Raw genomic sequence first — 13,937 nt, forward strand, 5'->3', positions numbered from 1 at the left:
CCTTAAGTCATCCATTGCTGAGGTCTTGCATAAGATTTAGTACGACATAAGTGGGTAGTTTGATTAATTCGTTTAACTAAAATATACAAATGAAAATAATAAATGATACAATTAAAAAGGAGATTGTCTGAATGTGATCACAATCGTATCGCTTGCTTATCTGCCTCCCCGCAAAAAATCCTTTATTAATTACATTTTTCAATGCTTGGTACAGATATGACATCCAGTGTCATATACTCTCATATTTCTTGCCTTTGAGTGAGCAAACATACCAGGAAGTCCATCCATGTTGTCATCTAAACCAGGAAACCATGGTTAACAGCTTGGGAATAATTTCCTGCTTAATAACCACAGATTCCCGGTTCAGCTGACACAGGAATGGAAGACTTCCTGATTTGCTTGTTCCTATCTCAACTTAAGCAAAGATGGCAATCGGAACTCAGCCAGTATGACAGCTTATATATTGTTATAGCAGTTCTAGGCAGTTGGGATGTGGCTTCATAATGACAGCAGTATATCTACAGTCTTACTCTGGTTGACTTGTCCCCAACCTTGCTAAATGTGTTAACTGTTTATGCTACACTGATAATACTACTTTTCTTGAAAATAGAATTGTTCCTTGTGTTTTGCAACTGTCCGCTTCCGTAAAATATTTTGGAGGGGAAACAGTAGGAAGTGAATATGTGTTCAGGCCTTAATAGCAACTTACTATTTAATTGCAGAGTTGCAGCTGGCCCGACTGCAGGAACTGGGGTTTAGCCTAGATGACTGCCGCAAAGCTCTATTGGTATGCCAAGGTATGGTTATTTTTGTGTGACTTGCAGATGTTATAAAATCATCCTTATAATAGTTTTCCGCACCAAAACAGGAGTGCATTCCACCCTTTGCAGGTGGACAATATTGTCGGTCCACAACTTCCCCCCCCTCATCTCTCCCCCTCCCCTGCCCCTCAGTGCCATAACATTGATTGTCCTTACCCCGTTTTTGTGAAGATGTGATTTTCAACTAGAGGGTGGACCTGCTACCAGGCCATGGCCTGATCTAAGAAGGGCTGCAGCAGCACTACCACCATACAAAAGTGCACTTTTGTGTTAAAGGTTGGAATAAGTTGAAGACTACCAATATAAATCGTTCTTATCAGTTTATTATTATGTATTATTACTTATTGAATTTATATACTGCCCTATACCCAGAGGTCTATAACCTTCCTCCTAGACCATCCAAATAAATTAAACAGTCAGGATGGCAATAAAGCTGCTTTGGTGGGGAAAGAGGTATGGCCCTTCTTGGCAAGGGTTTTTGGCTGCTCAAAGCATGATTTTATTCCTTCTGGCTACGTATATAGGCATGGAGGGAGTTTCTTTGGCCTTGGGTGTGCTTAAGGGATAGTAAAGGAAATGTGTTTCCAATTAGATTGATAGATAATATTAACCTGGTGGCACTTTGAAGGCTTCTGTTTTTATTTTATTTTTAGCTCAACCCAGGCACTGTGGGTTAAACCACACAGCCTAGGACTTGCCGATCAGAAGGTCGGCAGTTCGAATCCCCGCGACGGGGTGATCTCCCGTTGCTCAGTCCCTGCTCCTGCCAACCTAGGAGTTTGAAAGCACATCAAAGTGCAAGTAGATAAATACCTTCCTCTGGCGGGAAGGTAAACGCCGTTTCCGTGTGCTGCTCTGGTTCGCCAGAAGCGGCTTAGTCATGCTGGCCACATGACCTGGAAGCTGTACTCTGGCTCCCTCGGCCAATAAAGCGAGATGAGCGTCACAACCCCAGAGACGGCCACGACTGGACCTAATGGTCAGGGGTCCCTTTACCTTTACCTAATGTTTTCAAGTACAAAGGGACAAGCTTGCATTATTGGGACAGAAGCAGTTTTCTTTTGACGTCCTTCCTGCTTTGCATTGCTTAGTAGGTGTCTTGATTGTTTGCTTGTTGTGCACTCAGGTCAGCTGAAGAAAGCAGCAAGTTGGTTGTTCAAGAACGCCGAGCCTTTGAAGTGTGCACCGTTGGATTCCAGCCACCGTGATATCCAGGGCCCCATGGCTCTGCGCTTAATCTCTGGAGTAGAAATTAAAGCAGACAGCATCTGCATTTGCTTTATCGACGACTGCATGGACTGTGATGTTCCCTTAGCCGAGCTAACCTTTTCACGTAAATATTCCCACTTTATTTGCAGCCGTTGCTGCAGAGTTTGCTGGTTGTCACATGGCTTGCGTTTCAGTTTGTTGAGGCTGGGGAATCTTGGAGTGATGAGGGCATTTTAAGGTTCTCGGAAATCCATCCTGTAATCACTTCTCTTGGGAAGTTAGCCACATAAGCTTCAGTAAATGCTCAATGCTGGTCAGGGTGTGGTATGTAGAATTGCAAGTTTGTAAGAACCTGAGGATCAGCCCTTGTACAGCAAGGCGGGCTTTTGGAATAATGCCTAGCATTAATCAGAATTTACCCAGCATCTTCCGCCATTAACAGGGAAAGAAAAGCATGCCCCGGGTGTTAAGTGCCTTTAAGAGAAAGAGTGAGTTTAGGAAGGCAACATCTGAGACTTCAAGCAGGGTTGCTGGGCTACATACCAGTCTCCACAAAACCAATGAATCCATCAGTCTCAACCCACTGTTAATATCAAGCAGGTCTGCCAGTAAAGCATTTTGAGTACTAGAGGAGGAAGAAAGGAGAGGTGGAGTCTCAAAAGAGCAAAAAACTGAAAAGGAGCAATTAATGGCCCAACGCATTTCTGAAGATATTCAAAGTTAATTAGGCTTGTTTGTTTACAGCTCATGGGTATAGGACACAATGCTGTACATCTAAGTACTCCAAGGAAGAATATCTTGGAAACGTGATGCCATTTAATTTGCCTTTGTTTTGCACCTTTGAGAGCCCCCCTCTTCTCCTCTCACTTGGGATCCAGCTTTTGTTACAACTACTTCTGATGCTTCATTGTGGTTTAAAAAGAAAAAAAGTGACAAGGGTGTGTGTGTATGTGTCGTTTTGTGTGGGTTAAATGCGTACCTGGATAGAGTCCTTTAGAGCACCCTCTCACAAAGTGATGAACTGAAAAATGTTTGTTAACTATGGACTGAGGCTGGGAGGGGATATGATTTATTTATTTTTAAATGGTTGAAAAGTTGCTCATCAATTTTTGTATAAATGGTTTAATTTCAGACCTGAATTTTCTCCAGCATCTAAGAGCCAGCCCTGAAGGTTATGCGAATTTTACACTCTCGGGAGATTACTATAACCGTGAGCTTTCGGGTAAGAAGGCTTTGTGACCAAACGTGGCTCTTCAAGCCCCTCTGTCTGGCCCTCAGGGTTTTCCTGTGGCGGTCGTCACCTACTGACCCTGCTTTGCATATTCCTTGTGTGTTTTTGTCTGGCTGGAATGTGTCCTTGGACTCTGATAACGCCTCTTGTTTGCCTGGATGGAGGGCAGAGAGGTGTGTGTAGCCTACTGTACAGAGGCAATATTTACATTCATTGCTCTGTACACTTTTGCCTCTGGCCCCATCCACCACTGCCATTGTGGCCCCCTGGAAAGTCGCACAAAAGAAAACATGACTCTCAGGCTAAAAAGGGTTTGCCACCCTTGAGGATAAGTGTTTGTGTATTCCCAGCATTTGGCACTCAGAAAAATGCTGCTTTAGCCACCATGGCTAGCAGCTATTTACCTGAGTTTGCTGTACATCTGAGAATACTCTTTTTTAAAAAAGAAAAAGAAAAAAAGACCTGTTTCTGTTTTTATGCTACCTGAGAAGCAGGTAGTTAGACTGGGGTACTTCTGCTTGCATTTAAGGCTGCAGTTACTCCAATAAAGCATAATAACATAAAACGCACTGCAGCATGTGTGAAACTGGTATGACTGGCATTCAAAATCCGTGTTTTAACCCATCATGATGATTGGTCTGTTTTCCTCTGTTTCTCCCAGGCTGGGAGCCTTTTATTGAGCCCTGGCCATGCTCTGTGTCCTGGCAGCAGCAGTTAGCCAGCCGCCTCCACCCTTCCCGGTTGAAGCTGGAAGTGAAAGCAAAGCATCGTTTGGACATCAACATAACTACTGTGTTAATCGGTATGTCAGGCCTGTGGGGTAGTAAACCCACTGAATTTAACCAGCTTAAGTTAGTCTTGCCCATCAGTTTCAGTGGGTCTGTTATCAGTAGGACTAGCATTGGCTGCAACCCTTGGCTTTGTTTGCATCTTTCTCTAAGCCTAATTTTTTGGGGGAAAGGAACTCTGCAGGCACCAGAGAAGTCATTGGTTGTGCAATTTTTTTAGCTTCAACCTCACCTGTGCTATATTTTCTTTCTTTTCTTCTTCTTCTGTTTCTCTGTCTGTCTCTAGAGCAGTATGCCAGCACCAAGCAATCATGGATGGCAGATTATTGCAAGCAGGAGAAGGAAGTAGAGGAAGTTGAATCTGAAGACTGGATGGGCTCTTCAGTTGACCCTCCATCCTTCGGACAAGGTATGACTTTTACTCCATTACAGTGGGCTTTTTTTTTTTTTTTTTAGCTTGTGATTTCACATGCTGCACTGTAGCTATAGAATGAGACTGTCATAATATTGCTCTTAGTAGAATGCTTAGGGCACTGCCTTTAGAGTTCTCCCCACTCTGCTTTATTCCTCTCCGATAATTTGCTGTTGGGCAATTCGGCTTCAAACTGAGCGCTTGTTACCGCCTGTCTGTAACTTCTATGTGCATAATACTCTATTACACAAAAGATCTGTTGGTAGTGTAACCAGGCCACGTAGCCCTTTTCTGGCTCACTTTATTTCATGTTTACACCCTACTCGCAGTGGACATCCACACCAACACCCTTTCAGCCTCCTGTGTGGCCTCAAGCCCAACTTCCCAATGTTTGTCCCAAGCTTCTACCTGCACTGCCAACCAGTCCCAATCTCTTAACCAGGATCCTGGCTCTTGCATGACCTTCCTTCCTGCTCTCCTAGCTGTTTGGGAACAAGCCCCACTCAGATTGAGAAGACTGTGAATGGGCGCTGAAGCAACTTCTAAACACTAGATCTGCCCATCCTCACTCCTTTGCCTTGGGACTGCTTCCCAGTCAGATGCCTCTGGTCTTACATCCCGCGTGGTATTAACAACTCTGAGAGAGAGTGACTGAGATGGTAGGAGCGTCCTTGATACCCAAGGGGAAATACTGCATTGTGGCCTCTGTTAAAACCTTTGATCTCTGTCTTTTAAAAAGAAATAAATGATTACTTCGATACGAAACCCTGAAAATAAAACGAATATATCAAGCTTTCTTTTGCACCTACTTTCCCCCAGTATCACTATATTTTTGTTGCGGTATTTCACACCCCCATTGTCCTGGTTCACATGCAGCGCTAAACCATGGTTTAATTTGATTGTCCAAAGCTAGCCTAGCATCTTAACCATGGCTTATTAACCACAGATCAGCCACACCCATGATGGTTCACTTTTCATGGTTTACATTAACCATGGCTTGGTGTTGCATGTAAACCAGCTCAATGGCAGGGGCTCTTTCTCTGGCCGTGTGGTACCCTTTCTGCTCATAACGTCCCCTCCTTTGGGTATGTGCAACAATCTTGCCTGTATATCTGCATTTTCCCCTTCCTTGCTAATGTTGTCTTTCCTGTCTGCCAGGCCTTCCTCTTGTCTACCTTAGAACTAGGAGTACAGCCAGTCTGACTAACCTAGAGCACCAGATGTATGCTAGAGGTACTGTATTGCAAAGTTGAGATGCTTTGCTCTTTCCCAGAAATGTCTTGTATAGCAGATAGTTGTTGCTTCTGTGTCACTTGTCAAAAGGAGCCAATGCGATCTGTTAAATTGCTTGCGGAGTTGCATAATTAAATCCTACTGGACATTGAGATATGTGTTGATCAAACTCAATATGAAGATTTTTTAATCAAAGCTGGCCAGGCTTTATTGAGCTCCTGTGGACATGCCCAGTTGGTTTTCTCACTTCCCTTTCTTCGAATGGTGTAAATAAATAAAAAACTAAGCACCCACTTACTGGAAATGCCATTTCCGGTGAACTTACTTCACACGTTGGTGTGTTAGGGGTAAAATTAAGGTTGCTATGGAATCCAGGGCCTGAGAAGAAGGGTGCAGTCCTTGAGTTCCCAGCAGTTTCTCCTAGTGTGTAGGCTCAGCAGATGTTTCAGTCAGATTCCCACTGGACAGACAGATGTCCGGGGTGAGCTCCCGTTGCTCGGTCCCTGCTCCTGCCAACCTAGCAGTTCGAAAGCACGTCAAAGTGCAAGTAGATAAATAGGTACCGCTCCGGCGGGAAGGTAAACGGCGTGTCCGTGCGCTGCTCTGGTTCACCAGAAGCGGCTTAGTCATGCTGGCCACATGACCCGGAAGCTGTCTGCGGACAAACGCCGGCTCCCTTGGCCAATAAAGCGAGATGAGCGCTGCAACCCCAGAGTCGATCACGACTGGACCTAATGGTCAGGGGTCCCTTTACCTTTTAAATGAACATTCATGGCCTTTCCCAGCAAAAGTTCACAGACTTACAAACTTAGAAACAAAGTAAGGGAAAGTTTATGAGTGAAGGACCACCCTGTACGGATTGGTCCTAAAGCTGAGCTCTGCTTTCATACCTTTTAATCTCGCCGCTAATGGCTATTCATTTCTCATCTTATAACTATTAGTATCCGTGCAAAACCTAACAATGCGTTTGTTTAATGATTGGGTAATCTTTAAAAGGCTAAAAATCCTTAAGACATGAAAACACTGTTTTGATTCTATCTTAACTTCTGAGCTATAGCTCTCTGATGTCTCTGCAGAAAGTTCTCTTAAAGCTAATTCTGCACCTATACCTGCTCTATCACAAAAATGCAAATTCACAAAGTATTCTTAAGTAAATTTCCATTCAGGCTTCCCAAACTAATATATAACAACTCAAAGGCTGGCCCCATTTTGAGTGAAATGGGGTTTGTACCCTACCTTTTTCACTAGCTGCCCAAGCAAAAAAGAAAAAAACATCATTCTCCCCCGCATGATGTTGTGCAGCAGGCAAGGATGCCAGGCTTCTCCTTAACTAGAAGCAATGCAGAACACACTATTTGCAGTGTTTCAGGCAAATGAACAATCTAATCCAGCTGACTGGGAATTTTTTGGAGAGGGTGATCTCTAGCCCAGCATTTGAAAATTTGGGAGAAGGCTGTATTCAGCTGGTCAAGCTAGGAACTCTGCCCGTAGCTGGAGCAGTGTCTGATCCCAGCAAGAGAAGAATAAGCCCTGCAGGTCAGTGCCCATAGCTTCCTAACTTCTTTTCCCTCCTTCCCTCACAGCTGAAATGAAGACGCCAAAACGCAGGCAGCCTTTTGTGCCATTTGCCCTGCGAAATCACACGGGTTGCACTCTGTGGTTTGCCACTTTGACAACAACACCGACCCGGTAAGGAATTGGGGGTGGGGAGGAGGAGGTGAATGCAGAGCTTGATTTGGTTGGTTGGTTTGTTTTTAAAATATTTTTATTAATGAATTCCACATAGCAAATTATCAAAACATATCATATTCATTATTTTCCCCCCTTCCCCCCTTCAAACCCTCCCTCCCCCCCTCCAAGATTTCCCTCAGCTCCTCTCTCTGATTTCTCAGCACATATTATTCTCTGCATGTTGTAAAATTATACATATTCTTACACTATCTATCTACCATGTTAACGCCTATTAAATTTGTGTATGCTTATTCAAAACCTGCCAAGGAGTCCCAATTCACTTTGTTGCCTTTTAGAAGTTGTAAAAAGCTCCCATTCTTCCTTAAAATCCCGCAATTGGTATGTTGCTTTGGTTTGTTTTTAAAGTGTGTGCACACACACACACTCCCCAAACCTAGAGGTTGGAAGGATTCATTTTCTGGAAGCAGACTGGCAGATTTGTTCGGAGAAATTCCCGCCCCCCCCCCCCGCTGCCCCAAATTGTTGTGTCATGAAAACACAAGGTGAAAGCAAGTTTATATGTTTGTCTGTGTAGGATAGACACTGAAGACTTTGAAGCTGGCAAAGCGAGGTCCACACAAAAACTGACAGTCTGGTATGACTTTTGCTTTTAGTGCTGCTCTCTCTCACAGCGGAAGCCCGGGAGTCATCCCGGAGGAAAACGGATCGTTTCTGGATGGCACACATAAAGTCAGCGAGTGGCGAGAAGTTCTTACTGGTGAAGAGGTTCCCTTTGCATTTGAAGCCAAAGGGAAACAGCGACACAGGTGACACATACTGAAACCACATTGTGATTATCCACTTGCATTTTGATGCTTCAGTTCTTGACTGTGCACCTTGGAGAAGGTAACCTTTAACTGGAATTTGAATGACCCTTTAGTGGATCAACTGCAAGCTCCAGTGCACTGCATGCAGCAAGTTCCAGGATCTGTTGCAGCAGCTCCCAGTAAGGCTGAGATCCCCTATCTGAAAGCCTGGAGAGCCATGGCTAAATGTGGACAAGGTGCAGGGAACTGTTGACCTTCCACATGTTGTTGGATTCCAGCTCCCATCATCCCCATCTAGCATAGCCAGATGGTCAGAGATAAAGAGAGTTGTTGTCCAGCAACATCTGGCAGGCCAGAGGTTCACTATCCCTGGTTGAGGCAGTCCAGAGGTTCGTAGATCAGTGGTCTGACTCTGTATAAGACAGCTTCATATGACCCAATAGTGTTGTGCTAGTGAAAGTCAACTGGTCGTTTAACCGGGAAGCATTTAGTTTTGCTCTCAAGAGATAATGCTCTTTTATTTTATTTTTTTGCAACAAGGTGAATCTGGAAACTCTTCACTGTTCCTTTGGTCTTAATGTTAATCTGCTTCATTTTAAAACAGGCACACACACGACCTAAGAATTCACCAGCTGCAAGTGAGAGTAAATGGCTGGGAACAAGTCAGTCCAGTGTCAGTAGACAAAGTAGGAATATTTTTCCGGTATGCAGCTCCTGATAAGAGCACATCTTCCTCTACTGTAAGTCCTGATGCTTGCTTCCTTGCTTCCTTCCTTGCTTGCTTCCTTGCTTGCTTGCTTCCTTCCTTCCTCTCCCCCCCCCCCATTTTAGTAATTGATGCTGTTTGGCTGTTCCCTTCCCTCAACTTCCTTTCCCCAGCTGTATCAAAGTAGGTCTGTGCATTGATAAAAGACTACCAAAAAAAACAAGTGGAAGATAAGGCTGTCAATAGCCACTAGTATGATTGAGTTTCTCCTTTGCCCCCATGGTCAGATTCTGAATGCTAGCTGCTGGAAACTGCAGGAGGGGAGAGTTATCTTGTGCTCGAGTCCTGCTTACAGGTTTCCCATGGGCATCAGGCTGGCCACCATGAAAACAGTATGCTGAACTAGATGGCCCATTGGCCTAATCCTGCAGGCTCTTCTCATGTTCTTATGTGTATTAGAAAGGCATGTGCATGGGACGCGGGTGGCGCTGTGGTCTAAACCACTGAGCCTCTTGGGCTTGCCGATCAGAAGGTTGGCGGTTCGAATCCCCACAACAGGTTGAGCTCCAGTTGCTCTTTCCCAGCTCCTGCCAACCTAGCAGTTCGAAAGCGCACCAGTGCAAGTGGATAAATAAGTACCGCTGCAGCGGGAAGGTAAACAGCGTTTCCGTGCACTCTGGCTTCCGTCACGGGGTTCCATTGCACCAGAAGTGGTTTAGTCATACCAGCCACATGACCTGGAAAACTGTCTGTGGACAAACGCTGGCTTCCTTGGCCTGAAAGCGAGATGAGCGCCGCAACCCCCAAGTCGCCTTTGAGTGGACTTAACCATCCAGGGGTCTTTTACCTTTTACCTTTACCTAGAAAGGCATGGCATACATTTGTAAGCTGCACAGAGATTTTACCACAGTCAAGCAGTGTATAATTGTTGCTGGATAATTCCATAGATTTTTAAAATATAAATTATATATACATGAACACTGTTTGTACAAAGCAAGATTCTCTCAAACTACTACCAGCCTGTTTGTCATCATAAGTGAGCCAATGTGCTCCAGGGACTTTGTTGTCCTCTGCAAAGATGACAACTGTGGCTAAAAGCCAGGTGTCTGCTTTAAAACTGCACTGTTGTTGGCTTCTGTCTGTCTCCAGATGCAATGTGTGGCACATCACTTGAGGGTTATTGATCTGTTATCCTTTGAAGGAATATCTGACTGACATCTGTAGACATTCCAGGGGGTGAAGGAAGGGCAAAACATGGCTGAGAAACTTAGAACAGCTTTTCTCAAACTTGGCACCTTCCAGATGTTGTTGGACTACACCATCCCTGAGCATTGGTCATGCTTGTTGGGGCTGATGGGAGTTGGAGTCCAGCAACAGCTACAGGGCCACCAGGTTGAGAAAGATGGTCTAGAACCTTTGGGCTTAGACTTTGGGGACAAGTTTCCATCAGTGAAGTGGAATCAAAATGGGCTGTTAGCATAACTGAAGGTTTCTGGCTTTGGGAAACAGAGAGAGGGTGGCGTGAGCGTTTCACTAGCGATGCAAATATGAATTAAATCATTTACTTGGAATTCTTGCCATTATATATCCATTACCTGGGATTTATTTTTGCAAACATGAAAATGGCATGGGCAGTTACACTTTGCTGTACAGATTATTCTCTGTAGTTCTGACACTTTTCTGGCAATGGATGTATTTTTTGAAAGGCGGAAGGAAAAAGATGCTCCCCTTTCATTTGCTAACCTCCCCAGCCCTTTCTACGGGTTGCTGTTTGTCTGCTGTCTATCAGAGAAATGCCATCCTCTGTGAAGAGCTGGCAAGCTTCCTAATGGCTGTTTTTGGCTTTACTTTTTCTTTCCTAGGTTGGCAGCCCAATTAGCAGAACAAACATCATACATCCACATGTTTATGTGAGTAGCGAATTCTCCCTTGAGCTTTGTGGTATGTACAATATACATTAAGAGGGGCATTCTTCTGAGGCATTGGGATGAATCTCATTTCATTTGAGTATCAAAGTTGTTTGGCAAAGCAGATACAGAAGAAAGAGTCACAGCACCTGACATCGTGCTTAGAGTGGATATAGCAATGACTGCATTTCGCTTACCTCTTCACATCTTAGTTGTATTGTAGGTTTTCTCTCCCCTTTTGACACTTTTAATAACTGTTGGCAGTTAAAAATCTCTGGACATTCAAGCAGAACATTAATGGCCGCATCTATAAAAGGATGTTTAAGCAGGCGGGGTGGGTGGGTGAAAGTGGTCCATGGGTGCAAGACAATATAAGGATTTTTTAAAAAAGGAAATCCTTCAGAATTCCAACATGTATGTGTTTTGATCAGCATTATTTTCTAGGAATGCTTGGGTAAATAAAGCAGACATTTAAATCAAACAGAAAATTTGTATTTTATATTTCTTTTAGGCCTATGCCCCCATAAAACAGTGTACAAACAAGAGCAAGGCAAAATATAACGATCTAATAGCCGCATTAGCCAAACATAGGGCATTATTTCAGACGTGGCTTTGTAACTCCCAAGCTAATTGTGATCTCAGTTTAATGCAGGATTGAAGAGGAAGGTTTTCAGGGCTCATATAAATGGTCATACAAGTCAATAGGGAGTTCCAAAGGTCTTGGCACCCCCACTGATAAGTCCTGTATTTTTGCAGTTTTCTTCATTGCCTCCAGTCCGAGTAGTATTTGCAGTCACCATGGAAGGCAGCGCTCGGAAGGTAATAACTGTCCGTTCGGCCTTGATTGTGAAAAACAAACTGGAGACGCCTATGGAACTCAGGCTAGACAGCCCTTCAGCACCAGACAGTAAGTGTGTGTCTTCATTTTTTAAGGTCCTGCAGAACTGCAGTGTCTGAGGCAGGATGCTTTCCTTTTGTGGATTCTTAATATTACCAGTGGTGTAAGATAGCCGTGCTTAAGGAATTCTTCTTTCAGCCCCCAATAGAGATCATTGGTAGAGCATCATCTGCTTTGCATGCAGAAGGTCCTACATTCAATCCCTGGCTTCTTTGGGTAGGAGTGAGGCTGTCCCCCGTCTGAAACCCTGGGAAGCTCCTATCACTCAAGCATGGATAGTACTGAGCCATTAACCTGACTCCGTAGAAGGCAGGTTCCTACTCCTGCTTACACCCCACATAGACACCTGAGTGCTGCAAGCTAGTTCATAGTTACCTTGCAGTACGCTCCATTGGGCATAGTGGGACGTGCATGCGTAGAACTGCACTGTTGAAGACTTACATACTGTAGCTTCAGTCTTTGTGGGCCAAAGGCATGAACTTTAGCCTTCTATTCACACACACACACACACACACACACACGACATGCCCTTAGATAAATACAGAAAAGCAAAGGGGGGTAGGAGGAATCCGAGATACTGTGATACAAACTGAGGCCAAAAGGCCCAGCAGTGTAAGAGGAAGGTGAGACCCATGACAGTTCAGAGCAGAGGTTCTCCTTTGAAGGGTGAATGTAAAAAGAGCTCTGCTAAGTCAGGCCAAAGGCTCATATAGTCCAGCGTCCTGTCCTCACAGGCCAGATGCCATATGTTTCTGGAAAGCCTGCAAGCAGGACCTGAGGGCATCAGCTTTCTCCCCTTTGTGATTCCTTCAGCTAGTATTGAGATGCATGCTACTTCTGACAGTAGAAGGGAGAGAGCATAGTCGTTGTGACCAGCAGCCATTGATAGGCTTCTCCTCCATGAATTTGTCTAATCCTCTTTTAAAACCATCCAATCTGGCGGCCATCACTGCCTCTTGCAGGAGCAGATTGGTCATTTCAACTATGTGCTCTGCACTTTTGTCTGTCCTGAAACTGATGTATTGCAAGCAGATTTTGCATTTCTCATTTGGTTGCAGAGCCTGTAGTGCTGCCTTCGGTCATGCCGGGGGATTCCTTTGCTATTCCCCTGCATCTGACATCCTGGCGACTTCAGGCCAGGCCGAAGGGGATGGGAGTTTTCTTCTGCAAGTCTCCGATCCACTGGACAAATGTGCAGAAGACCTCGGAGGTCAGCAGCAGCAAACGAGAGTGCCATGCGATGGAGTCTGAAAACAGCCGTTTCTTCAGGTGACTTGGGTCTTGGGGAAACTGCACTGTTTGCTTCTCCTGTTCCTAATAGAAACAGTGTTGTATGCTGGCAGAGGCTATCGAGAAATGAAGAAAAGGAAGTATTTAGAAAACAACATGGCCGAGGTGTTTTGTGTTTGAGATCTGTCCATTTTGCTCCAAGGGTAGTGAAAAGATACCATCACATGGGAGGGAGAAATATGGCCAGGCTACCATTTGATGGCAGCTGAGTAGCTGACTGTGCTACCTAATTTGTGTCGTTGACCCTGCAACTTTTCTGCATTTTTTACAAAAAGAAACACAGCATTGCGTAAAACAGCAAACCAAACAATACAATGAATAGAATTGTTGCTACAGGCAGGTTCTCCTAAAATGGGCTGCATTGACCTGCTGCCTGAAGTCCAGCCTTGAGCTTCTTTAGGAGAAGGAGTTGCAAAGATTTGGCAGCACCTCAGAGATGCCCACAGCACTCCGGAGAGTGGGGAAAACATATAAAAGCATTTCTTCAAAAGGCAACATCCGTGACTCATACGTATCTTGCCTTTCGCTTACAGGTTTTGCGTCGCCATAAAGAAAGAGAATTACCCAGATTACATGCCCTCCAACATCTTTTCCGACAGCGCTAAGCAGATTTTCAGGCAGCCCGGACACACCATTTATCTCCTTCCGACCGTGGTGCTCTGTAACCTGCTGCCTTGTGAACTGGAGTTTTACGTGAAAGGGATGCCCATTAATGGGACCCTGAAACCTGGGAAAGAGGCAGTACTGCATACAGCTGACACTTCGCAGAACATTGAGCTAGGTAAGGCACCCAGGGATTATTTGTGGCTTAAGCTATAGGACGTCAAGACCAAAGCACAAGTTTGCTATGGCTGCCAAAGGTCCCTTTATCCCTCGTTTTCCCAAGAGAGTTCCTTGGAAGTAACTAATTGTTTTTTAAAAACAACTTTTAAAAATTGTACTTT

At 44.6% G+C, this 13,937-nt stretch overlaps 1 protein-coding gene across 12 annotated transcripts in view; it reads left to right on the top strand.

Moving 5' to 3' along the window:
- The window catches only part of VPS13D (vacuolar protein sorting 13 homolog D), a 115,019-nt gene that overhangs the window by 44,665 nt on the left and 56,417 nt on the right, over positions 1 to 13,937 (top strand). For 10 of the 12 annotated variants that reach the window (XM_081923360.1, XM_081923358.1, XM_081923359.1 and 7 more), the window contains 13 exons: positions 723 to 797; positions 1,948 to 2,154; positions 3,163 to 3,252; positions 3,923 to 4,063; positions 4,336 to 4,458; positions 5,620 to 5,694; positions 7,278 to 7,383; positions 8,040 to 8,192; positions 8,797 to 8,932; positions 10,761 to 10,808; positions 11,562 to 11,712; positions 12,762 to 12,972; positions 13,527 to 13,774. In XM_081923360.1, coding sequence (XP_081779486.1) covers positions 723 to 797; positions 1,948 to 2,154; positions 3,163 to 3,252; positions 3,923 to 4,063; positions 4,336 to 4,458; positions 5,620 to 5,694; positions 7,278 to 7,383; positions 8,040 to 8,192; positions 8,797 to 8,932; positions 10,761 to 10,808; positions 11,562 to 11,712; positions 12,762 to 12,972; positions 13,527 to 13,774 — 1,764 coding nt within the window. The remainder of the gene's footprint in view (positions 1 to 722; positions 798 to 1,947; positions 2,155 to 3,162; positions 3,253 to 3,922; positions 4,064 to 4,335; positions 4,459 to 5,619; positions 5,695 to 7,277; positions 7,384 to 8,039; positions 8,193 to 8,796; positions 8,933 to 10,760; positions 10,809 to 11,561; positions 11,713 to 12,761; positions 12,973 to 13,526; positions 13,775 to 13,937) is intronic. The other 2 variants (XM_081923356.1, XM_081923357.1) reach the window with 1 other exon arrangement.

This window comes from Podarcis melisellensis (assembly GCF_964234715.1).
Source record: "Podarcis melisellensis genome assembly, chromosome: 8".
NCBI lineage: Eukaryota > Metazoa > Chordata > Lepidosauria > Squamata > Lacertidae > Podarcis > Podarcis melisellensis.